Source organism: Ranitomeya variabilis, chromosome 4 (assembly GCF_051348905.1).
Source record: "Ranitomeya variabilis isolate aRanVar5 chromosome 4, aRanVar5.hap1, whole genome shotgun sequence".
Lineage (NCBI taxonomy): Eukaryota > Metazoa > Chordata > Amphibia > Anura > Dendrobatidae > Ranitomeya > Ranitomeya variabilis.
In genome coordinates this window covers 661,961,069-661,988,820 of record NC_135235.1, presented here as the reverse complement: position 1 = coordinate 661,988,820, position 27,752 = coordinate 661,961,069, and the positions used below count along the sequence as shown (strand labels likewise).

The window sequence follows — 27,752 nt, the reverse complement described above, 5'->3', positions numbered from 1 at the left end:
GAAGACGGGAAACATTCATACAGGCGGCCGGTGGAGATGTAGTCAGTGACGGACTGTGGCCAGATATGTTTCTACAGCCTTAGTAGAAGATGAAGATGTCGTCCTCATCATGAAGTAGTTATTTCTCCTGTCACGTGTAATGAATATCTCCTGCAGTATTGCTAATGCCGATTCCAGAGTTGGTAAATGGGACGAGAATTAGCGTTATGGAAGATGAGTCTATGCGAAACGTATTCAGCTGCCGACCCCGAGGAAGAATCTGCTTGTTGCATGTGGTCTAAATATATATAGGATTTATTAGTAAATGTAAAAAAGAAAACTAAATACTGTACAATAATAAATCTCTTGATGCTTCCATTAATATCTACAGTAATTGTATTATTACACAGGATTATTTCTGATGTTACATCATCATTTTCATCTCATTAAGATTCCTACAATATCGGATCCTCTCGGTGGAGATCTTCTGTATAGGAAACATTTTCTGATTTACCTATCAAGGATGAATAAGGAAAGAGACAAAATGGTGGAGAGGATATTACACCTCACCCTAGAGATCCTCTTCTGCCTTACTGGAGAGGTGAGAGATTCTGATGATGTCACATTACATCATTCTTATCAATGGGAATAACAGATGGACAGAACTGGAGAGGTGAGGACTCTGGAAATGTCTGTAGTGAGATCTATTAATGTGTTTCTCCATAACCAGGATTACACAGTAGTGAAGAAGACCTCTAGTGAGCGCTGTCAGACCCCTGTGTCTGAGGGATGCGGAAGACCCATGAACCAAATCACAGGGCCTCCACCTCTCCCCCTGATACATGAAGACATCAATGACCAGAAGATCCTAGAACTCGCCTACAAAATGATTGAGCTGCTGACTGGAGAGGTGACACTGCTGGGAATGCTGGGCCATTATGCAGTAATGGTATGAAGGGATCGGGGAGGTGACGGTATTTCTGTATGTGACAGGTTCCTATAAGGTGTCAGGATGTTGCTGTCTATTTCTCCATGGAGGAGTGGGAGTATTTAGAAGAACACAAAGATCTGTATAAGGACGTCATGATGGAGGTTCCCCAGCCCCTCACATCACCAGGTAATAGGACTAAGAACATGGCCAATAATTATCTGTATGTAAAGAATTAATTCAGTCCCTGTATGTGTTTCCTCCAGTTCTATCCAGTAAGAGGAGAACACCAGAGAGATGTCTCCATCCTCTTCTTCCACATGACTTTAAACAAGAAGATCCTGATGTTCCTCAGGTTCATCAGGTAGATGGAGAGAAGGTGTCATGAGATCTCCCTTATGATATGTAGATGGCTGTGAAGGTCTTGTGCTCAGTCTTGTTTTATCCACCAGTATTATATTACCAGTTTTATACTTGTGTAATGAGAACAGTGGAGATGGCAGGATTAGAGCTGATCATAGATGTGACTTCTCCATCTGTTTGTGACTTCTACAATATTTATCTCAGGGTGAAGATCTGACCCATATTAATACTACAGAGACAGATGTGAGGGGTGATGAGTGGTGTAAAGAGGAGATTCCTACATATGACTACCCAGGTGAGTAGCAACCACTAACTGCAGAGAAACCACAGATTCTTCTCAGACATTGTTTTATTGTGATGTAGTCTGGCCATATCACAAACAAAGGTCACCATTTTACCGCTAGACAACAATATTATCCTTCCACAAAAACTATTTAACCCCTTTCCCACCTTATATGTATCCCTACGTTCCTGTGACCTGGGTCTTAATCACCTCGGATGTATGGATAATTCTGACAGCTGACACCCGGCACTCAGTGCTAGGAGCGGCCCCGCACCTCTCCCTGCACTTTAACCCCCTAAATGCTGCGATTGAAGTTGATCTAAGCATTTCGGGAGGCGGCAGAGGGATGACAGTCCCTCTGCCCTTGGATCGTAGACCCCGTGACGTCATGCGGGGACCCAAGCATGATCAGCAACTTTGTCAGTGCATCGCTGACAGTTTGCATAGCACAGGGATGCTGCTGCATCCCCATGCTATACAAGCGATCATCTTGCAAAAAAAGAGAGTCCCATAGTGGGACAAAGTAAAAAAAAATAATGAAACAAATAATTAAAAAAATCAAAGTATATTTTACCCATACATAAAATATTTTTATTAAAAAAAATATAAACAATAAAAGCACACATACTTGGTATTGCCGCATCCGCAAAGGTTCTGACCTATGAAACTGTACAACTAGTTAACCCTTTTAGTGAACACCATAAAAAAGATAAATCATCGTTTTTGCCTTGTTTTTTATCATCATGACACCACAAAAAGAGGAATATATGCGATCAAAGAGAATATGAATAAACATGGCACCGCTGAAAACGTCATCTTGTCCCGCAAAAAACAAGCCGCCATACAGCTCCATCAGTTGAAAAATAAAAAAGTTATACCTCTCAGAATAAAGCGATGTGAAAATAATTATTTTCTCTATAAAAGTTTTTTGTGTAAAGGCGCCAAAATATGAAAAAAGATATAACTGTGGCATCGCTGCAATCGTACTGACCCAAAGAATAAAGCCGCCTTATCAATTTTAATTTTAATAACTCTCTCCCTCCCCCCGCAAAAAGAAAAGTCCTGAATTGCTCATTCTGCCTGACAAAAATCGGAATAGAAGGCAATCAAAAAATGTCATGTGTCTGAATATCCTACCAATAAAAATGTCCCTTAAAAAATAGGCCCTCACATGACTCGGCCAAAATATGGAAAAATTATAACTCTCAAAATGTGGGGATGAAGTAACTGTTTTTTTGCAATAAAATTTTATTTTGTGATAGCAGCGACACATATAAAGACCCAATATAAATCTGGTATAGCTGCAATTGCATCGACCCGAAGAATAAAGTCGCCTAATCATACAGCAAGAAGAACAGCTTAAAAAATTAATAAAACCAATTCTTCTCTTGCTGTTTTGTTCATTCTGACTCCCAAAGATCGCAGTAAGGCTCGGGACACATTTATCCTGTGCTCTGCACTGAGTGCTTACATTGGGACTTCGGTGTAAATATCTGAAATACGTGATTCAGACAGAAGCCCCGGCAGAAGATTCACTATAATGAGGCAGATGGTGGTTCTGTGGATGCCGTAGGACCTGTGATCCAGCGATGTCTGTCTTTTTAGGACTGCATAAAAGTGCCGTCGGCCACAGTTATGCGCGATTCTGAAAAGAAGATCAAGGCTGAACGGAGGCAAGATGGAGTGCAGAGTATTTCTGCTGCCTCATCATAGTGAATGGATCCCTCGGGGGTTTCATCTGAATCACTTCACTCAGAAATTTAAATGGAAATCCCAAAGTAAGTACTCAGTGTAGAGTTCCAGATAAATGTGAGCCTAAATGTTATGTAAAATGTTCCTAACAAAAGCTTCAATGCAATCCACAAAAAAAGCAAGCACCCAGTCAGGTCCATCATCTGTCAATGGAAATATAGGGGGCTTCCACGTTACTGGTAGCACAAAGGCTCTAGAAAAGCGAAATGGCTCCTCACCCTTCAAAAGAAATTCAGCAAATTCTGCGCTCCTAAATTCAAATGCCCCCTCCCTTCTGAGCCCCACCTTGTACATAAACTACATATAGCGTACACGTTTAGCATTTTTTTTTAGTGGTGAGAGGCTTCCTAATTTACAGGTGTAAGTCTCCAGAAGCATGAGCTGGGCATAACATACTGGTCACTACAACATACTGGTCTGTACAGCGTACTGGTCAATACAACAGCAGTTTGCAATTTTCACTCCGCATCATCCACTACTGCTTGTTTCTGGAAAACCCCTAATGAAGTTAAAATCATCACTACTCATGTAGATAAATTCCCAAAGGGGTATAATTTCTAAAATTTGGTCACATGAGGGGGAATTCTGCTCTTCTATCAATTAGGGGCTCTGTATATGGAGTCTGCAAACTGTTCTAGGAAAATCTGCGCTCCAAGAGGCAAAGAGCGCTCTGTCCCTCCCGAGTCTCTCCGTATGGCCAAACAGTACTGTACAGCCACATATGGGGTATTGCCACAGTCAGTAGGAATTGTGGAACAAATTATCGTGCCATTTTTGCCCACTTCTTGTGTGAAAATGTAAAAGCTGGAGCTAAAACAAAATTTGGATTGTAAAAATGTAGTTTTGTTTTCACAGCCCAAAGGTATAAAATTCTGTGACACATCCGTGGTGTCAATATGATCACTGCACCACTACGTGAATTTGTTGAGAGGTGTAGTTTGTAAAATGGGGTCACTTATGGGGGTTCTGCTGTTCTGGCAACTCAGGGGATCTCCCAGTGGGTAATGGCACCCGCAAACCATAACAGTAAAATCTACACTATAGTATGATGCTCCTTCTCTTCTGAGCTTTGCACTGTGCCTGAAAAATGTTTCCCAATGACATGTAGGGTATTGGTACACTCCATTGGAAAAATGGACCTCAGTTTGTTGTAAAAAAAAAATAAATGTCCCATTAGCCAATAGACAATTTAAAAACTTGGGGCTAAAAAAACATTTTAGTGGTAAAAATGTAATTTATTCTTTTTTTTACTGCTCAATGGTACAAAATTCTGTGAGGCACATGTGGTGTCAATATGATCACTGCACCCCTAGATGAATTCAATGGGAAGTGTAGTTTGTAAAATGAGTTCACATGTGGGGGTTTCTGTTGTTCTGGCACCTCAGAGGCTCTGCCAATATGACATAGCACCCTCAAACCATTCCAGTAAAATCTGAACTCCAATATGACGCCTCTTACCTTCTGAGGTTTGCACTGTGCCTCAAAAGTAGTATTCCCCAATATATGGAATATTGACTTACTCAGGAGAAGTTGCACAATAAATTGTATTGTGCAATTTCTCCTGTTACCCTTATGAAGATGCAAAATTTGGGGCTAAAATAATAATTTTGTGGGGAAAATTTTATTTTTTTATTTTGTCTTATTTTCACGGCTCAACATCTAAGTACATCTAAGTACATTCCTTGAGGGGTCTAGTTTCCAAAATTGGGTCACTTGTAGCGGGTTTCCACTGTTTAGGCACATCAGAGGCTCTCCAAACGTGACATGGCATGTGGTAATGAATCTAGGAAATTTTGCATTCGAAAAGTCATATAATGTTCCTTCCCTTCCGAACTCTGCCGTGTGCCCAAACAGTGGTTTTCTCCCTGATACGGGGTATCGGCGTATTCAGGAGAAAATGCACAACAAATTTTGTGATCCATTTTTTCCTGTTACCCTTGTGAAAATAAAACATATTTTGTGAAAAAAAGTTAAATGTTTTTTTCTTCAACATTCCAAAACTTCTTGTGAAGGATTAATAACCTTCTTGAATGTGGTTTTGCGCTCCTTGAGATGTGCAGTTTTTAGAAAATACCCAAAAGTGACACCATTCTATCATATAGACCCCTCAAAGTCAAATGTGATCCCTAAAAAAATGGTTCTGTACGTTTTGTTGGAGAAAGGGTAAATAGCTGGTCAACTTGTAACCCTTATAATGTCCTAACAAAAAAAAATTGTTTCAAAAAAATGTGCGGAAGTAGACATGTGGGAAATGTTATTTATTATCTATTTTGTGTGACACATCTCCTTGATTTATGGGCATAACAATTCAAAGTTTAAAAATTGCTAAATTTTTCAAACTTTAGGCAAAATTCAATTTTTTCTCAAATAAACACAAGTTATATCGAAGAAATGTTACAACTATCATGAAGTACAATATGTCACAAATAAAGATCAGAATCAGTGGGATTCATTGAAGCATTCTAGAGTTATGACCTCATAAAGTGACACTACTCAGAAATGTTAAAATTGGTCTGGTCATGAACATATAAACCACCTTGGGTTGTAAAGGGGTTAAATTACTGTGGGCATTGAAAGCCCTTCTTCTATACAGCTTGCAACCTGCCTCCTGGAATTAAAAGATACCTACCCAGATCTGTATACTATAAATCAAAATGCCAGCACACGTAGAATGTGTTGACAAGTTAGAAAATCACTTGAAAACAATTATCATGATGGACTTCTAAGAGAAAGCGGAGGGTAATGATGCTGTTACCTTCCTAGAATCCTGATATCTTATTGGATGAATCTACCTTCTCTCCCTTCTGTGCTCATATGGTCCATACAAGACCAGATCAAGTCTTTGTGACTATACTTCACTTTCATGATTGACAACATTAAATGTGTAGCGAAGGCCAAGTGTGACTTTCTGTACAATTACAACAGAGTTTCCCTTTATCCTGACTTTTCATTTTCTTTTTAAGCCAAGTAACTTCAAAAGAGAATTGTGGTAAACTATACAAATAAAATTACACCTGTGCCATGATATATCTCTTAACTGTGCATGGTTTATGACTGTAAGGCTGGTGTCCAACTTGCAACTGCAAAGCGAGAAACTCACCTCAACACCCGGCACTGCCTCCGGCACTTGGGACTGGAGTGTCTGGCTGCATGTATTTCTATGCTCCGGTCTGAACCACTGGCGGCAGTGCCGGGTATTGAGGCGAGAGACTTGCGTGAGTTTCTCACATTGGAGTTGCAAGTGAGACACTGGCCTTATTTACATTTATTCAAGTCTGCAGGAGATTTGTTGGCATGGCTGGAGCGCTGGTTTCATCATAAATTACATTATGTTTGCGATGAATTCAGATTACTGCACAATTGTTCCTGTAATGGAGTACACTAATACCTTCTCTAGTCTTCTATTCAAAATTCATAGTATATCCAATGGGACACCATAAATGCGTGGAACTCCGGTTTAGTGTTGGAGTTTCTTCCCTGAACATACGATCTTCTGTCTCCTTTTTTACAGGTTCATTCTGTATGGTATGTGTGATTGTGGTTGGATTACGATGCCTCACTTATATTGGTCTGCAACTCCCTGGTAGTCTTTACAAACAGGTCTCTGTTGCCTTTGCCATATGCCTGAGATCTAAATTTTAGACACCTCAGCCCTAGTGATGCCATTCGAGTGACATTGGGGAGCTCTGGTACACAGCGATCATCTCTGGTGCTCGAGCGCCACACTCAAGTTCCCGCTCCATATATTTTGCATTACCGTGTATGGCAGGCAGTCTCCGGGGACTCCAGCATGGCGATTTTCGATGCGTCCCTGAGCACCCATATGTTGCTCATCACTTCTTAGCTCTGCACTATTTTAAAAAGTTATCTTTTAAATTTGTAATATTTTTTTTCAACAAACTCATCTGATAGAAAATATTGGCCCTAATTTAATTTAGATTGCCAAGAGCCACCAAACCGCATACTCTAATTACTACAGAGATGTTTCACCACTGCTTGCTCATTTTGTCTCTGATGAAGGCTGTTGAGTTTTATCATTTCAGTAGAAGTGTTTCTGTCTATATATAGTCACAGTTTCTGACTGCAGTAGTTAGTGAACAAAATACTCTGATTTATCCACTTTCTACAGCCAGCTTTGTACCAGGCCCCATTTTTCAAATCTGACATGTCACCAGGGCTGTGGAGTCGGTAAGCCACAGTTGCGACTCCGACTCCTGGATTTTATCAGGTTCCGGCTCCGACTCCGACTCCGACTCCTTCATAAATGGCCAATTCGTAACAATAAATTTACTGTTGTAAAATATTAACATCGTGCTTATTCAGTTTCTCACCATCATATAAGTAATCAGACCACTTAGAGCAAAAACTATATTTATTAGAATACAATTAGAATATAGCAAATAACTTTTATAAACTTTTCTAAACTCTTGTAAGTAAATATGCAATAAACACTGTTATGCAGTTAATAAGAAGAAATCTATAAATTTGTCCTCAGAAAAAGTATTGCCTCTGTCAGATCCTCCTTCATGGATGCCCTCAAATCTGATCTAATTATTTTGAGAGCAGAGAACAACCCCTCTACACTAACTTGGGTTGGTGGCAAAGCAGTAACCACTCGGGCAACATCTCTGACAATGTCAGGATACAGAGGAATCGCTTGTTGCACTGTTATTTTTGATGAACGGTCAAATTTCTCAATTTCTTTTAGTGCACATGAAAAATTCTGCTGAAATGTACTGGCTGTGTTCTTTGATGCGGATGACTCTTCTTCTATGCGGGAACGCTTTGCACGGTCCTTGTGATCAAAATATTTTTCAAAATTAAATTCTTCATCAGTTGATGAGGGTGAAGATGTGGCAGGACGACCAAATTCTTCTTGTTCCTCCTGACTGTTCTGCAACCCTTTCATCCTTACTGCTATTTCAAACAGAGCTTCTTTTCCTTCAGTTAGCTGTTGATCATCTAGAAGAATCCGATGCATTGGGTCTACATAAACAGCTGCCAAAAGAATGTTATTTTGTAATAGTAGCTCCTCTCTCTGTTTCATTGATGTAGCAATGCCACTTGCAATTAACCCTCCTCTTTGGGACAGACGAAACATCAGGTTCTTCCACTCCTTTAAGAAAATACCTGGAGTTAAGTCCTCTGCTTGTAATTTTTTATTCACTGTTAATGGGTGCTCTAGCAATTTTTCCAGCTAAGTCACCTGATTCCACTGACTTTCATTTAGCGCCAGTTAAGGGTTAGCCATGTCTACAAGAAAGGTTTTCAGTTCAACCAAGCGCTGAATCATTAAGTAAGTACTGCCCCATCGTGTGGCTTGATCAATAATTGCCCCTTTTCCAGCACGTCTCTTCAAAATTGAGTCAACTTTAGGGGTTCTAGCAAAAGTAGCCAATTTTCTCACCTTGCCAATCAGTGCAGCAGCATGTCCTTCTTGCAGACTGTCTCTTATAGCCAGCTGTAGCTTATGCACAACACGGCGCATGTGATGAATGAAAGAACGTATTAACACAGTTTCAACAAGATCATCTAAACTATCATGTTACTGTTCATCTGAAGCAACTTCAGTTTGCTCCTCAGTTACAATACTGTGTTCCTCTATTTCAAACATTTCTGTGTCTGTGGACCCAGAATGTTCTTCTAGCTGCTGGTCACCATCATTACTCTCATTCATTAGCTTAACCCCTTCATGACCTTGGGATTTTCCGTTTTCCCGTGTTCGTTTTTCACTCCCCTCCTTCCCAGAGCCATAACTTTTTTTATTTTTCCGTCAATATGGTCATGTGAGGGCTTATTTTTTGCGGGACGAGTTGTATTTTTGAACCACATCATTGGTTTTACCATGTCGTGTACTAGAAAACGGGAAAAAAATTCCAAGTGCGGTAAAAGTGCAAAAAAAGTCCAGTCCCACACTTGTTTTTTGTTTGGCTTTTTTGCTAGGTTCACTAAATGTTAAAACTGACCTGCCATTATGATTCTCCAGGTCAGTACGAGTTCATAGACACCTAACATGACTAGGTTTTTTTTCACCTAAGTGGTGAAAAAAAAATTCCAAACTTTGCAAAAAAAAAAAAAAGTGCCATTTTCCGATACTCGTAGCGTCTCCATTTTTCGTGATCTAGGGTCAGGTGAGGACTTATTTTTTGTGTGCCGAGCTGCCGTTTTTAATGATAGCATTTTGGTGCAGATACGTTCTTTTGATCGCCCGTTATTGCATTTTAATGCAATGTTGCGGCAACCAAAAAAACGTAATTCTGGCGTTTTGAATTTTTTTCTCGTTACGCCGTTTAGCGATCAGGTTAATGCTTTTTTTTATTGATAGATCGGGCGATTCTGAACGCGGCGATACCAAATATGTGTAGGTTTGATTTTTTTTTTATTGATTTATTTTGATTGGGGCGAAAGGGGGGTGATTTAAACTTTTATATATTTTTTTTTTTTTTCACATTTATTTTAACTTTTTTTTTTACTTTTGCCATGCTTCAATAGCCTCAATGGGAGGCTAGAAGCAGGCACAGCACGATCGCCTCTGCTACATAGCAGCGATCTGATGTTCGCTGCTATGTAGTAGAAAATGAGGTGTGCTGTGAGCGCCGACCACAGGGTGGTGCTCACAGCTACCGGCGGTCAGTAACCATAGAGGTGTCAAGGGCCTCTATGGTTACAATGGAGAAGCATCGCTGACCCCCGATCCTGTGACGGGGGTCGGCGATGCACTCATATCAGACCGCCCGGCCGGATGCGGTAGTTAAATGCCGCTGTCTGCGTTTGACAGCGGCATTTAACTAGTTAATAGCGGCGGGTGAATCGTGATTTCACCCGCCGCTATTGCGGGCACATGTCAGCTGTTCAAAACAGCTGACATGTCCCGGCTTTGATGCGGGCTCACCGCGGAGCCCTGCATCAAAGCAGGGGAGCTGACCTCGGATGTACTATCCCGTCCGAGGTCAGTAAGGGGTTAATAGTACTTATCATATTTGAAGCATTGCATTATCAGTTACGACAGAAAGGACTTGCTCTTTTTTAAGTTCATAGTCTTGCAGAACCTTTTCCACCAAGACCTGGAGAAACTCAGTGGTGTGATGAGCTTTGGTGTCTTTTACTGCCAATGTCTTGGTAACTATTTCATTTTTGTCACAAACAAATCGGACATTGATGGCAACATAGTTCACTCTGTGACGTGTGCAGGCATCCATTGTAAGAAACAGAAAGCGTCCCTTGAGAGTTTTTTTAAGTTCTTCCTTTTGTTTAAAAGCTTCTTCAATTACTAATTTTCTAACACTCTCTCTCTCCAGAGAAACACCAAGCTTGCGGGCCATTTCCCCATCCAGACACATAAAAGCTGGTCATGAAAATAATTAAATAGGCACACTATCCTTTACAACAAGTTCTATGATCTGTTTTTTAAATGTATCTACTGTCATTGTCACAATAACTTTGTCACTGACAAAATATCTTGCAACTGATGGCTGCAAAGTTCTCTGCTCCTTTGTTTGGCTGGAAGAGCTGGGCACTGGTTCATTGGTTTGGATGCAGTCTTTCTCATCCACTGCTTTCAGTATTTCTGGATGAAAGCGCTGTAAATGTCCCTTTAGATTAGAAGCTCTGGTAGGAGCATTTTTATCTTTGCCTGAATATGCACTGATCTTGGCTTCACAGCATTTGTTTTCGTCTGGATCATTTGTCATACACTGACAGACATAATGTTTTCTATCTTGAGTGATGGTGAAATGTACAAATACAGCTGATTTAATGTGATGCTTCTTTGACATTCTCAGGTTTTTAATTCTGCATTCACAATCCAAATGACAATTGTTTTTCCTAAAAACAATTGTACAAAATTATTGCCAGGTCGTACAACTGATATAGTGGTCAGTAATACTGTTATTCCTCATGTACTCACAGTTAACTGATGCAAAGTTTGTTGAAAGGATATTACTTCTTACAGTCTTCCTCTTCTGAGTAGCAGCTGTGAGATGCTTGGAAGACGCACACCTAGTAAACATCTAGTCTAGAGGAGGAGCTTTACTACTAAGAATTTGCAACACATTTTCACTTTCAATTTCATACATTGTAAGTAGGGGGGTTGGGGCAGCATGAGGTTAACCAAGTATAAGATTAGATAAGGGCAGTGGAGAACAGTGACACACAAGAAGTAAGAAATGTCTCTATCTCCAGCAGAACTGCTTATCACTATTGTTCATAGTTTGATAGAACATATATATTTGAGTAACATTTATAAAATTCATATGAAAGTTCAATTATGAAATATTAATACATTTTTTTTAAAGCTGGAGTCGGAGTCGGTACATTTCTTCCGACTCCAACCAAAACTAACTCCGACTCCACGACTCCGACTCCACAGCCCTGCATGTCACTTTATGTGTTGGTAACTTTGGATGCATCTTCTGATTCCAGTGATTCTGAAATGTCTTTTTTTGTGACACATTGTACTTTGTTTCTGGTAATTGTAGGTTAATATATACTGCTTTTTTAATTAAGATTAAAATTAAGAAGATTAATGGGCACAGAACGATCAATCTGTCCCGATACAGTATCATGTTATCAGCAGCATTTCTGCAGTTTTCAGAGGGCGATGTGCTGCTGAGAACAGTGATTTTTGTTCCATCATAAACAATCCAATCATTCGATGAATAGGCCGCATTTTTCTCGTTTAGTATAATTTACCCCATAGTCCTCCATATAGTATAATGCACCCCCCATAGTCCTCCATATACTATAATGCATTCTGCATAGTCCTCCATACAGTATAATGTGCATCCCATAGTCCTCCATATAATGTAATGCACTCCCATATTCCTCCTCATAGGATAATGCATGCCATAATACTACATATAGTATAATGCACCCCCATACATTCCTCCATATAGTATAATGAATTCCCCATAGTCTTTTATACAGTATAATGCATTCCTCTTAGTCCACCATACAGTATAATGCACCATATAGTCCTCAATAGAGTATAATGCAGCCCCCATATGCTATAATGCAGCCCCAATATAGCATAATACAGCCCCCATATGGCATAATGCAGCCCCCATGTAGTATATACACACCCCATAGTCCTCCAGTATTATGGCCATCACATACTCAAGAATTAAAAAAAATACAATTTTCACCTTCCTGCTCCGGTTTCTGCTGCGCATCTCCTCAACAGCTCCACAGCGTGCACAGCATGGCACGATGAAGTTACATCATTACATCTCTGCATAAGGCACAGAGCAGAAATGATGGCGCTCTCTCATCCATCATAGCTTTCAAGTGTATCGGCATCTAGGATGCTGATATAGTTGGATGTACGATGCCGGGCGCCGGTGCTGGCACCTGGCCCCCCTCACTCATGGGCCCCACAGAGGCCATGTGGTCTGCTGCTATTAGCAGCACGCCACTGGCTGCGGGCCCCTTGGGAGTGGGGGACCTAGGAAAATGCCTGGTTTGCTCCATCCTAACAGCGGCCCTGCCTCCATCACCAGTGCCACCTGCAGAATGAATGATGATGGCGAGCAGATCCCTGAGGAGATGTAACACACCAATTGCAGAAGCCCTAATGTTATTATTATTTATTATTATAGCACTATTTATTCTATGGAGCTTTACATGTGAGGAAGGGTATACATAATAAAAACAAGTACAATAATCTTAAACAATACAAGTCACAACTGGTACAGGAAGAGAGAGGACCCTGCCCGTGAGAGCTCACAATCTACAAGGGATGGGTGAGGATACAATAGGTGAGGGTAGAGCTGGTCGTGCAGCGGATTGGTATATCGGCTGTTACTGCAGGTTGTAGGCTTGTCAGAAGAGGTGGGTTTTCAGGTTCTTTTTGAAGGCTTCGATGGTAGGCAAGAGTCTGATATGTTGTGGTAGAGAGTTCCAGAGTAGGGGTGATGCGCGAGAGAAATCTTGATTGCGATCGTGGGAAGAGGAGATTAAGAGAGGAGTAGAGAAGGAGATCTTGTGAGGATCAGAGGTTGCGTGCAAGTAAGTACCGGGAGACGAGGTCACAGATGTATGGAGGAGACAGGTTGTGGATGGCTTTGTATGTTATGGTTAGGGTTTTGTACTGGAGTCTCTGGGCAATGGGGAGCCAGTGAAGGGATTGACAGAGGGGAGAGGCCTGGGAATAGCGGGGGGACAGGCGAATTAGTCTGGCAGCAGAGTTTAGAACAGATTGAAGAGGTGCAAGAGTGTTCGAGGGGAGGCCACAGAGCAGGAGGTTGCAGTAGTCAAGGCGAGAGATGATGAGGGCATTGACTAGGGGTTTTGCAGATTCTTGGTTTAGGAATGTACAGATCCGTGAAATATTTTTTTTTTTTTTTTTAAATTCGTTTATTAATAACAATATCAATTGTACATACATTGTTTACATTCCCAACATCTAGAAGGTACATAAATTTTTTACATATAACCACAATTGGGATATTGCAAAGGTTACAAGTAGTGCATGTCAATCATTTGGTCATGTCTTATACAAACTTTATCTACCTTATCTTCTAATAAAACTTTCAAAACTAATGCGCTGCCACTGAGAGGAAAATTCTAAGTAAGTTTCGCCCTGTAAGCCACCGCTGCTCCGTGTATTCCGACACCCTTTCCTTGCATAGTTATTAAGATATGTTAATCTAAACGGTATGAGAGGAGGAGTTCCATCTCCCCCATATCTTCTCAAATTTGGCTGGATTGCCCCTATTTTGGTACAATGCCCGTTCATATGGAACAATAGAGTTCACCAGATCAACCCATGTTCTAAGAGTTGGACCAGAGCTCCCCATCCATCGTAGGGCCAGCACCTTACGCGCCAGAAACAAAGTCTCCCTCAGAAAAATGTCTACATAACGATCCCAAGTCTCAGCTTCCCATACTCCAAATAAACAAACCAAAGGTTCAAGTGGGACAGGGATAGATATCAGTGAAGTCAGTAATGTCGTTACCTCTTTCCAGAATTGGGAAATAATAGGACATTGCCATATCATGTGGATGAAATCTGCGTTGCTGGAATGGCATCTCAGGCAGTCTGATGAGTGTAGACGACCCATTTTGAAGAGACGAATTGGGGTCAAATAGGACTGATATATGATATATAATTGTGTCATCCTATTATTAACTGATGGGGAAACTTTAGTTGGGGATTCCAAAATTTCATCCCATTCCTCCTCCAGAGTGTCTGGAAGGAGCCGTCCCCACTTCCCTTTAATGGAGTCTAAGGTGGATCTCTCATTTATGGATAATAGATAGGTATATAGAGAAGAAATAAGTCCCTGGGGGCCCTGTGAATTAAGGATACCTATTAACGGTAAATCTGAAATAGCACGTCCTGTACCCGCACTCCGTATATACGATTGGAAGGCTGACCTTAGTTGCAGGTAACGGAAAAACTGAGACCTCGGTATATTGTATATAGTTTGTAATTGCTCGAAGGAGACAAAAATCCCCCGCTGGTGTAAATTACCCACTGTGAGGACACTATATGATGTCCAGAATTTGGTGGATGGGTGACCCAGTAATATCGGGAAATAACCATTATTCCACAAAGGCATTTCAGTTGCTATATCAGCAAATCCTATTAATTTTTTAAGTTGCCTCCATATTGAACGTGCTAGCCGGAGTATAGGGAGTAAATGAGGAACCGCAGTTCTCTCCATTTCCAAAAAACCCAGTGGGCAATCAACTTTAGCTGAGTACAAAATGTGATGTTCAGAGTTGGGAAGAATCTTCCCGGGCATCCACGTATTCAACACTCTGGCCTGGCCCGCTAGGTAATATAAGTAAAAATCTGGCAGAGCCGCCCCACCCCCTTGTTTAGGTCTCTGTAGAGTAGATAGTTTAAGTCTAGGTCTAGCCTTTCCCCATACGAAGGATGTAGTAAGGGAATTTAGGGTTGCGAAGAAGGACTTAGGTATAATAACTGCACTATGTTGGAAACAATAACTCAACTTGGGGAGTAATATCATCTTTATAAGATTGATGCGTCCAGCTACAGATAATGGTAGTTTGTCCCAGGTAGCGAATTTGGATTTGACCACGTCAAGTAACGGGAATATATTGAGATGTAGATCTAGGTGACTACTTTGGGACATATATATTCCTAGATATTTGAACTGGGAGACAATGGGTAGTAATGAGAGGGTTTCAAGGCGGGACATTGGAGTGTGGGAAAGAGGCATCAAAGCAGACTTTCCCCAATTTATATAGAGGCCAGAAAATTTACTGAATCTATCAATCATCGTTATTACTTTTGGTAGAGTGACCTCCGTTTGATCCATAAACACCACCATGTCATCAGCATACAGACCGATGACCTCGACCCTATCAGCAATATGTATCCCTTTAATGTCCACAGAAGATCTCATTCGTATTGCCAGAGCCTCTATTGCCAGGGCAAATAGAGCTGGGGAAAGAGGGCACCCCTGCCGAGTACCTCTATGTAGGGAGAACGATGCAGACATTAAGCCGTTCACTACTACGCGTGCCTTGGGTTTTGCATATAGCGTGGCTATCCCTCTCAAAAATTTACTCCCGAACCCATATTTACGCAAACATGCAACCAAGAAGGGCCATTCTAGGGAATCGAAAGCCTTGGCTGCGTCCAGCGAAGCCAATGCCCATTTGTTATCTGTTTCCAGAGAACTATATTGTATGACTGACTGTACCCTCCTGATATTTATAGAAGTGTTTTTCCCTGGCATAAAACCGGTTTGATCCGGGTGTATAAGATCTAGTATGATCTTGTTCAGTCTAGTGGCTAATATCTTAGTGAAGATTTTATAATCTACATTTACCAAAGAAATTGGTCTATATGATCCACAATCTAAGGGGTCCTTCCCCTCCTTCTTAAGTACTATAACATTAGCATCGTAGAACGTTTCAGGAATAGATTCCCCTTCCCATATTCCCTTGAGTACCTTTAGCAATATGGGGGCTAGCTTGTCCCGGTATTTCCTATAGAATTCTATGGGAAACCCATCAGGTCCTGGGGCCTTTCCAGATGCCATGTCAGCCATAGCCTGCTCCACCTCTTCTAAAGTAAATTCAGCTTCCATAAGGGTTTGTTGCGATGAGTTTAGTGAGGGGAATGTAATATCTGATAAATAATCTAAGCACTCATCAACATTAGAGTTGTTACTAGATTTATATAACATAGTATAATAGTCATAGAAGCACCGAAGTATCTCATCAGAAGAGGATACTAAAGATCCATCAGACACCCGAATCTGTAAAATTGTATTGGAGGTATTGTGTTGACGTACCAAAAAGGCCAGCAGTGTACTAGCCTGATTTCCTAGCTCAAAATAAGATTGGCGCGTGAAAAACAATTTACGTTTCGATTTAACCTCTATATGTTGGGTATAAAGTCTTTGGGAGGTGAGCCATTCAATTCTGTTATTGCTGGATTGATTAGCTATATAGGCAGCCTCTGAAGCCTTTAATCTCTGTTCCATCTCCTCATCCTCTTTCGCTGTTGCCCTCTTTATATAGGAGATAGTGGAGGACAGACATCCCCTTAAATATGCCTTCAGTGTGTCCCAGAGTAAACCAAGATTTTGAAGTTCCGAGTGTATCAGAATGAAGGTATCTAATTGAGTAACCGTCCTGTCACTTGAGTCTATTAATTTTAACCAGAAGGGGCTCAATTTCCAGGACCCGCTGTGAGAATCGGATCGTCCATATTTAAGTTTAAGGATAATTGGGGAATGATCCGAGATCCCTCGGTTACCATGCTCAATACCATCTACCCACAGTGCCAACCCACTTGACCCAAATATATAATCTATCCTAGATAATGATTGTCTAGTGGATGAGTGGCAGGTATACCCCTTGATCCCCGGATGATTTATTCTCCACAAATCCAACCAACCACTACCGTCCATAAATAATGCTAGTTGAGAGGGGGGTTGAGGTATAATGTCTCCTGTCGTTGCATCATCTAATCTCAGTTTATCTATGGATGGATTCATAATCAAATTGAAGTCTCCCATGCAGATAACATTCGCCTCCGGGTACTTTAAAGAGAAGCCTAGGGCCAGACGGAGAACTGATATATTAGCAGGGGGGGGGTTATAGATACATAACAATACGTATTCTCGCGAGTTAATAAATGCATGTACAAAAACAAAACGACCCTCTGGATCACGTCTCGCCTCCCTTGCCTCCCATCTGACCTCTTTGTGCACTAGTAGAGAGACCCCTCTTGAATAACTGGTGTGGAAGGCATGTAAGGACCACTGCACCCACGGCTTTTGCATACATCGAACTTTATCTCTTGTCAAATGTGTTTCTACCAGTGCTACAATGTGGGGATGGTATCTTTTTATCTGTGAAAATACTTTAATTTTCTTTTTAGGGGTCTTTATACCTCGGATATTCCAGGTCATGCATATAAGTTCAGTTCCCATATTTACTCTTGAGGGAAAAATCAATACATATCATTATTATTTGGGTGTATTCCAGCAGTAGCATATTAGGCATAGATTTAATATCAGCGGCAGCTTTACCTAATAAACAACCAAAACAAAACCATAAAACCAAATGGAACAAGAAAACTTGAACGGTAGGGGAGAGTATTTCCATCCTCCCACAGTCAGATTGAAAAGGGGATACCCTCACTGAATTCAGTGTCCGGTATTGTTGATTTCCCCGCACCTATACGGAAAGCTCAATTCTTATTGCCAACTTCCAAGGAACCCAGGCTAGGGGACTTCCATATTTGATCCTCCGTGAGATCGCAGCCATTCAATCGCCTCCGCTGGGTCCGTGAAGAATAATGAGGAACTATTGTGGACGATACGGAGCCGAGCCGGGTAGAGCATAGAATAAACAATGTTCTTGTCTCTAAGTTGCTTTTTAACATCCACAAATCTTGCACGTTGTTTTTGAAGTTCTGCAGAAAAATCTGGAAAGATTGATATGGTGGCATTGCCAAGTTTGATGAGGCCCTTCTGTCGCGCCAAGCGAAGAATAGTATCTCTGTCTCTGCAATTAAGAAGACGTGCCAGGAAAGGTCTCGGCGGAGCTCCAGGAGGCAGAGGCCTAGTTGGTACTCTATGGGCTCTTTCCACCGAGAATGTTGAGGAGAATTCATCTCCCAGTGTGGATTTCAGCCAGCCCTCCAGAAATTGCTCAGGTTGCTGACCCTCTGAACGCTCCGGGAGACCTATGATTCGGACATTGTTCCGGCGCAGTCTATTTTCCAGGTCATCTGCCTTTTGCCTCCAAGCATTTACAGATCCAGTGGCTTTGGTTAATTTGGCTTCCATAGGAGTAATAGTGTCTTCTATAGTAGATACCCTCGTTTCAACCTCTGATATACGCCCCCTCATAGTTTGCATGTCATGTCGCAGGCGGCCCACCTCAGTATGCACATCCTCTATTTTCTCTGTAAGAGATGCCCTAGTGAGGGATATGGCCTGCATTAACTGCTCCGATGCCTGTTTGAGAGTCAGTTCTTCCTCCTCTACTTCCCCAGTGCCGTCAGAGGGGCGACCTCTGCGTTGAGAGGATGTGGGGTTATTCCTAAGATTGCGCACATTTTCATGAGGGTCATCCTTGGCAAATTTTTTAAGTTTTTCAGCAGCCGTTGCTCCTCTAGGATGCTGCATGGCGGGTATACACAAAAGGACCTCACAGGTTAGTGCTGAAAGTAGTTATAGGCAGACCGTGCTCCAATTCTGTGAATATAAATGAAGCAAGTTCTATATAGTATTAGATGATGCTCCAAAGTTCCATATATTATGTGTTAGCCAGTAATGGTAGGGAGGACCGCAGGGGAGTAGTCCAGGTGTTGATTTATGTGGTTAGACCTTATATGTTGGACGGGCGCTCAGCTTTTGCTGGCAGGGAGAGCAGCAGTAAGGGGGGGTTAATTCCCACTATTATAATGTCACAAGTGCAGTGATTGATTAATAGAGGAGGTGCAGGGCCCAATGTCTCAGGGCATACATACACCGCACCCCCTCACCAGATCTCAAGCACAAGAATGTTTCACCTGCAGCACTGTTAATGTATAGAGCGACACTGCCTGTGCTGTTAGACAGCGTGCTTCAGTAATGGCCGCCTCTCCGTCCACCCCAGGCCCCTCAGCTGTCATATAATAAAGTGAGTCTCACCGCTGCGATCCTGCCCCTCTCGGCTCCGTTATGAAGAAAGTCCGGTGCCAGTAGGAGATGATGACGCCCTATGTCCCAGGGCGCGCGTGCATAAAATGGCCGCTGCTCCACGTGTGTCCATCCAGCACCCTCGGCTCCCACAGGCACCGCCGCCCGCCTAGATCCTCCGGCTTCTGCGCCCCGATGTCTCTCAGCGATCTCTGCCGGTGTCTGTCAAACCGCAGGGAAAACCCGACACTAAAGGGAGCCGGCACTTGCGCTCTGTCCAGCCAGGGCGCGCACAGGTAATATGGCCGCCGCCACACAAGAAGTCCTCACCAGCCCGGTCCACCGCAGTATTCGGCGCTCCAGGACCTCACTGTGTCAAACCGAAGGGGTCCTCAGATTCCTGGGGGTCCCAGGACATCAGCGCCAGCCCTAGTTTTGTGTGGATGACGGGTTTTAATGGCAGAATATAGTCAGGATGGTAGGAGCTCACACAGGCACGTCTTCCTCTCTCTGCTACATAGCCACGCCCCCCCTCCGTGAAATATTTTTGAGTTGAAGGCGGCAGGAAGTGGAGAGTGCTTGGATATGTGGTTTGAAGGAGAGATCAGTGTCAAGGATTACCCCGAGACAGCGAGCTTGTGGGACTGGGGAGATTGAGCAGCCTTTTACTGTAATGGATAGGTTCTTTGGGGGGTCGCATGAGATGGGGGAGAGATGATGAATTCTGTTTTGTCCATATTAAGTTTTAGAAATCTAGTGGAGAAGAAGGATGAAATAGCTGACAGACATTGAGGGATTCTGGTTAGTAGGGAGGTGATATCTGGTCCAGTGATGTAGATCTGTGTGTTATCAGCATAGAGATGATACTAAAAGCCATGAGATTCTATGAGCTGTCCCAGGCCAAAGGTAAATGGAGAAGAGCAGGGGCCCAAGGACTGAAACTTGCGGGACTCTGACAGATAGGGGGTGAGGTGAGGAGGTGGTGTGTGAGTGGGAGACGCTGAATGTCCGGTCTGTTAGGTATGACGAGATCCAGGATAGGGCCAAGGCTGTGATGCCAAGGAATGAGACGGTCTGTAGCAATAGGGAATGGTCCACTGTGTCAAAGGTAGAGGAGAGGTCCAGGAGGAGGAGGAAAGAGTAGTGTTGCTTGCTCCTGGTGGTTAATAGGTCATTGGTGACCTTAGTTAGGGCAGTTTCAGTGGAGTGGTGTGACCAGAAGCCAGATTATAAGCGGTCGAAGAGGGAGCAGGAAGAGAGATGAGAGGACAGTTCAAGATGGACGTGTTGTTCCAGTAGTTTTGAGGCATAGAGAGTAGAGTGGAGAGTCGATCTTCTGTAATTGTGGAGAAGTTGGTTTTGGAGGTGGAGGGCTGGGAAGTCGGGAGGAAGGGCTCTGGGGGTTGTTGACCAAAACTGTCTCTGATGTTATCGATCTTCTGCTTGAAAAATGAGGCAAAGTCTTCAGCTGAGATGAGTGGGGACTGGGGAGGGAGGAGGTGCTGTGGGACGGAGGAGAGAATTGAAGGTGTTGATTAACTGTTTAGGGTTGTGAGACGGGGGATATGAGAGATGAGAAGTAGGTTTGTTTAGCTGTGGTGAGTGTGGTCTTGAAAGTAGTGAGGGACTGTTTGAATGCGATGAAGTGCTCGTTGCAGTGGGATCTTTTCCATCTCCGCTCAGCAGCCCTGGAAGCTTGCTTCAGTTCTTTGGTCAGGCTGGTGTGCCAGGGATGTCTGTTGATTTTGCGAGATTTGGTATGTGTGAGGGGGCAACAGATTGCAACTATACAGCTATTGTGGTGTTATATAGAGCGGCAGCGTCATCTGCATTGTGTAGGGAACTTATGTCTGTGAGAGGGATGAAGGATTCAGAGAGTGAGAGTAGATCAGGGTGTATAAGATTTCTGCGAGGGTGTGCAAGTTTGTGGGGTGGGGATTGTAGACAAGGAGTGGAGAGGGAAGAGAATGTGAGTAGGTTGTGGTCAGGAAGAGGTGAGTTAGAGAGGTTAGATAGGGAGCAGAGGCGGGTGAAGATGAGGTCCAGTGTGTGACCATCTTTGTGAGTAGCTGCAGAAGACCATTGAGTGAGGACGAAGGAGGAAGTGAGAGATAGAGGTTTAGTGGCAGCTGAGAGGGAAGTGTCAATGGGGATGTTGAAGTCACCCAAGGTGATAGTGGAGATGTCAGTGGAGAGAAAATTAAGTAGCCAGGTGGTGAAGTGGTCAAAGAAGGTGGTGACTAGCCTTGGCCAGTTGGAGGGGGAGTAGAAGCGCACAGAGTGCACCTCAAAAGAAGGGAGGGTAACAGAGGGTGGCAGTGGGATTGGGGTGAAGGAGCAGTTATCTGACAGGAGAAAAACAACTCCGCCATGCTTGCTGCTGGGGCGGGGTGTGTGAGAAAGGTGGAATCCACCATACGAAAGTGTATCAGGAGAGGCTGTATCAGAAGGGGTGATGGCGAGGAAGGAAAGTTTGGTAGTAACCAAAAGATGGGCAGCACGGTGGCTCAGTGGATAGCACTGTAGCCTTGCAGTGCTGGAGTCCTGGTTTCAAATACCATCAAGGACAACATCTGCAAGGAGTTTGTATGTTCTCTCCGTGTTTGCGTGGGTTTCCTCCGGGTACTCCGGTTTCCTCCCACATTCCAAAGACATACTGATAGGGAATTTAGATTGTGAGCCCCATTGGGGACAGCGATGATAATGTGTGCAAAACTGTAAAGCGCTGCGGAATATGTTAGCGCTATATAAAAATAAAGATTATTATTATAAAAAAAGATCATGGATGTAGGAAAGCTTGTTGCAGACAGAGCAAGCATTCCACAGAGCTCCTGTTAGTGGGACTGGAGAAGCGGGGCTGGGCGAATGGGTATAAAGTTAGAGAGGTTACGGAAATTTGTGATAGAGCGTGGATGGGAGGTAGAAATGACTGTGGGGATGTGGTGAGGAGGACCAGGATTTGGAGAGATATCACCAGCAGTGAGAAGGAGCAGAGAAAGTGTTAGCAAGTGGGAGCAGGGGAGGGTATGAGGTGGCTGTCTGTGCTTGGAGACAGAGGATTGTATGTTGAACAGTTCAGAGGAGGAGGTGAAATGGATGGGGAGTATTGAAGAAGAGATTAACAGTTCCTTACTAGGAGTAGGGATTAGGGGGTTTAGCAGAAAGTGAAGGATTATGGGGGTGAGAGTGAAAACAAACAAACATTGTTTACAGTGACTGTATCTAGTTACCTTCCATTCCGTTCTGCTTTCAATTCTACATTAATCTTCACACTTCCAGGACACACTTATAGAATCCACACTGCAGACTAAAGTCTTAACACAATATATGTGCTACAAAGTGTATTCAGGTGTGAAACAGAGAGGAGTGGTCTCTGTTCATCTTGGTCAGAGAATTAAGAGTGGACCAGATGCATATAATCAAGCCAAAGTAAACAAGGTCATAAATAACACTGGGGTAAGCTGGGGTTAGTTGAAAGACATACCATGTGAATGCTAGGAGCAGAGGAAAGTCTGTGGAAAGTTGGGTGATGTACTATATGCACTTCATAGACAGACAAGGCAGGAGAGCTGGGTGGATGAACATACCATGTGAATGCTAAGAGCAGAGGAAAGTCTGTGTGGAAAGTTGGGTAATGTTACAGAATGGCAGGGAACCAGAGCAGAAGAAACCCCATAAAGTTACTCCCTTTTGTAAATTGTAACCATCAGTGAATTATTCTATAGGTGTAGTGACTATTTTGACACCTGAGTGTGGACTTGTTTTTTGCAGGATGAGTAAAAAATTTTATTAGTATAATTTTTGCCTACTTGATATTTTTTAGTGTTTTTTTTATTCCAATATTTGCGAGGCACAATGAGCAAGCAGTTAAACACCATGCTGTACTGGTTCATGCTATGAGGTGTTCTATTAGTCTGTGAACTGTGATTGTCTTGGTGAATAATTAAATTTTCCTACATAATTTCCCATTTCTATGGACATTTTGAGTTGAAATTTTGAAATATATAAATTTCAAGGATATGTTATCCCAAGTTACTAATTGGTTTTATTTTTGGCAGATGACTGTACCTGGAAATCAGAGGGACAACTGACAGCTTCAGTTTTTAAATCAGACGACCTTGAGATTAAAGTGAATGCCGTTACACCAAATATACAATCCTACCTTCACAGCAAAGATCAATCATCTGATCCTTTGAAACAGGCCTTATCTTCTGATTCATTATGTGGAAAATATTTTAATCAGAAATCAATTCTTGTTAAACATAAGAGAATTCATACTTGGAAGAAGCCACATTCATGTTCAGAATGTGGAAAATGTTTTAAACAGAAATCATATCTTGTTAGCCACCAGAGTACTCATACAAGGGAGAAGCCATATTCATGTCCAGAATGTGGAAAATGTTTTAACAAGAAATCACATCTTGTTAGTCACCACAGAATTCACACAGGTGAGAAGCCTTTTTCTTGTTCAGAATGTCATAAATGTTTTGGACATAAATCACATCTTATTACACACCAGAGAACTCACACAGGGGAGAAACCATATTCATGTTCAGAATGTTTAAAATGTTTTAACCAGAAATCACACTTTGTTAGACACCAGAGAATTCACACAGGGGAAAAGCCTTTTTCATGTTCAGAATGTGGGAAATGTTTTACACGTAAATCATATTTTGTTACACACCAGAGAACTCACACAGGGGAGAAACCATTTTTATGTTCAGAATGTGGGAAATGTTTTGTACAGAAATCAGTTCTTCTTAGTCATGAGAAAACTCACATACGGTAATAGCTTTTTTCCTGTTCAGAATGTGGAAATATTTTAACCAGATATTGCATTTTGATGCACACCAGAAAACTCACAAAGTGGAGGAGCCTTTTTCATGTTCAGAATGTGGGAAATGTTTTAACTGAAAATGGTACCTTCTTAAACATCAAAAATCCCGCACAGAGAGTCGCCATTATAATACCTAGAATGTGAGAAATTAATTACTGAAAAAACATATTTTGTCGACATTCAAATATAACTCAGTCAGGAAGAGTTAATCTATTTTATTGACAAATTGTACAAAAAACATATAACAGACAGTTGTATAATTAAACGAGAAAAGGAAATTACTTTAGAACTTATTGTATTTTTAGGACTATAAGACGCAAATTTTAACACAAATAATGTTGCTATTAAGTGAATACCTTTTTTAGTCCTGAGCAGCAGAGGGGAATCACTGAGACAGCATCCTTCCCGATCATTGAGAGAACTGCTCTCTTCTCCTGCCCCACACCTACTGTGTTTCCCCGTAAATAGGGCACCCCCCGAAAGTAAGGCATGCTAGAGGGAGCACTGTGCCTGCTAATATAAGGCACCCCCCAAAAATAAGGCATACCTTGTTCTGTGCATGGGGCATGCAGTTGTGTCTCGCTCCCGCTGCCCGCCACTGCAGCCACACTGTTCACAGGAGTTAATCACAGCCTCGGAGCTGTGTGCCGATCTCTGCCCATGAGCCCTGCGCCAATCACAGCTCAGGAACCATGGGCCAGCTGACGTCATCCATAGCCTCTGATTGTTCCTGGGCTGTGACTGGCCCAGGGTTCCTGCGCTCTGATTGGCCCAGGGCTCCTGCGCTCTGATTGGCCCAGGGCTCCTGCACCACCAAAGCACTGAAAGCAGCACCGTGGAGGAAACCAGTAAGAAAGTGAAAGTCTGTGTATGGGTGTGTGTGTCTGTGTAAGGGTGTGTATGCGTGTCTGTCTGTGTAAGGGTGTGTGTGTACGGTACACACATGGGAGGCTGCAGTGGGATACCGGGATGATGGGAGGCTGCAGTGGGATACCGGGATGATGGGGGGCTGCAGTGGGATGATGTGGGATGATGGGAGACTGCAATACTGTACTGTAGAATGATGGGGGCTGTAATGGAATGATGGGGGTGCTGTATTGGGGACTGTAAAGGGATGATGAGGGCTGCAATGGGATGATGGGAATATTTGGGGCTGCAAAATGATGATGGGGCTGCTACGGTAAAGGAACTGCTGTGGGTGATTGTTACGGTAGCGGTACAGTGTCCAGAAAGTGTGTGGGAGCCATTTTAGAGCCCTTATGTTTTGTGGCCCTGTGTGGGAGTCAGGCAATTACAGTACCATACCGTAGTGTGTTACTTTGATTTGTTGTCTGCCTTTCTGCTGAACGGTCTACCGTAAAGTACCGTACTGTAAAAGAAATACCGTAAACAATGGTGATACGGTATATTTTTACTCCTAGACATGAGCGCTAAAAGAAAGAGCTATTCTGTCGAGTACAAAAAAGGAATCGTGGAAGAATCTTGGGGCAAAAATCTTACTGAATTCTGCAAAGAGAAAATGTTGAGTGTTCGATTGGTCCAAAAATGGCGAGCAGATTACGGTAACCTCAGTCAACTAGTAGACAGCGGAAATGCTAAAAAGCGCAAGGTTGGATCTGGTCGTCAACCATTATATTCCGAGCTGGAAGACCTGATCTGTGAGTGGGTTGCTGACAGGAGAGCAAAGACATTGGTTGTGTCTAGGGCTAAGATTCAAGAATTTGCCCTTGCAATGGCACCACAGTTTGAAATTGCCCCTGAAGAATTCAAGGCATCACAACACTGGCTGGATAACTTCCTTCAACGAAGTGAACTGTCTTTGAGAAGATCCACAACACTCTTTAGGTTGGAAGATGCTGAAATTATTAAACGCGCATTTGCATTCAAGACCTTTGTTGATGACGCTGACTTCTCTAAATACAATCTTTCCAACATGATTGCCATGGATGAAACTGCAGTGTTTATGGGCCAAGCATCTCAAACAACAATTGAACAACGAGGTGCCTCCTCAGTGTACGTTCCCTCCACTGCTTATGAAAGTGCACGTGTTACCTGTATTTTGGCGATGCGTCTGGATGGCACTAAAGTCCCACCTTTACTCATTTCAAAGGGCAAGAAAGACAAGATTGAACGTGTTTCAGGCATTTATATTCTTGAAACTGAAAAAGCCTGGGCCACACAAGCAGTTATAAGGAAGTGGGTCGATTTAATGCTGCCGCTTGTTATGCGAGGGAGCCAAAGAGGAATGCTGATCTGGGATGCAGCCAGCACACACCGCGCCAAAGACATGAAGAACTTCCTTCATGAGAGAAAAATAGATCAAATAATGATTCCTGCAGGAATGACGGCTTATCTCCTGTCTCTTGATATCGCCATTAACAAGCCATTCAAGGACAATTTGCGTTTGGAAATCAATGACTACATTGAAAATAGAATGGAGAGAAATCAACGTGGAAACTTTGTGAAACCTAAACTGCCACAGATTGTGACTTGGGTGAAGAATTCATGGGAGAAAATCACTGACGCTTGCATTGCAAATGCACTACGAGCAGGCTACCTTGACAAGAAGTGCTCATTTAAGGACAGTGCTATTGCTAGACATGAGAAATATGGGCCAATGATTCTGAAAGAAATGGAGTCACAAGAAATTCCACAGGAATTTCAGAGTTTGGATTGTTATGATGATGTTCCAGAAGATGATGACATGATTGTCATTGAATAAATCTTGTTTTGTGTTATTAAATATTGAGATAAGTAAATGAACCATTGTTCATTGTTTTACATGTTGTACATGGAAATACCGTAATTATACGGTAGTAACAGGAAATTCTTGATACGATTCACATTTTATTTGATTCTACTGTTTTGTGACGACTACTGTTCAGCATACGCTGGTATGTTAATAAATGTAAATTTTTTGTTCAAAAAAAATGTGTCAATTCTTTTTCTTGAGAAAATAAGACACCCCCCCTCCCGAAAATAAGACAAGGTGCAACTTTCGGAGCAAAAACTAATATAAGACGGTGTCTTATTTTCGGGGAAACAGGGTATATACAGGTCTGGCAAAAATTGAGAGACCACCCCTTCTAAACCCTGTCATGGGCAGCCCAATCTCCAAACATGAAGCCCATTTAAAACTTCTGGAATGTAATCAAGAGGATGATGGCTAGTCACAAGCCATCAAACAAAGAAGAACTGCTTAAATTTTTGCGCCAGAAGCAGTGTGAAAGACTGGTGGAAAGCATGCCAAGACACATGAAAGCTGTGATTAAAAATCATGGTTATTCTACAAAATATTGATTTCTGAACTTTTCCTGAGTTAAAACATTAGTATTGTTGTTTCTAAGTGATTATGAACTTGTTTTCTGTGCATTATTTGAGGTTTGGAAGCACTGTTTTTTTTTAATTTTGACCATTTTTCTTTGTCAGAAAAAAATACAAAATGTATTGCTTTACATGTATTGCTTTTACATTTTACTCAAAAATATACTTATA

At 42.3% G+C, this 27,752-nt stretch overlaps 1 protein-coding gene across 2 annotated transcripts; it reads left to right on the top strand.

Moving 5' to 3' along the window:
* Window positions 1-315: 315 nt before the first annotated feature.
* LOC143766214 (uncharacterized) lies at window positions 316-27,752 on the top strand. Of its 2 annotated transcripts, XM_077253717.1 has the most exons (7): window positions 372-580; window positions 710-889; window positions 973-1,096; window positions 1,174-1,271; window positions 1,475-1,565; window positions 23,479-23,868; window positions 25,679-27,752. In XM_077253717.1, the coding sequence occupies exons 1-7, from the start codon at window positions 401-403 to the stop codon at window positions 26,977-26,979; spliced, it is 2,364 nt and encodes a 787-aa protein (XP_077109832.1). In that variant the 5' UTR covers window positions 372-400; the 3' UTR covers window positions 26,980-27,752. The 2 variants fall into 2 exon arrangements, with proteins under 2 accessions (XP_077109833.1, XP_077109832.1); XM_077253718.1 differs by having other exon boundaries at window positions 316-580; window positions 23,479-25,818.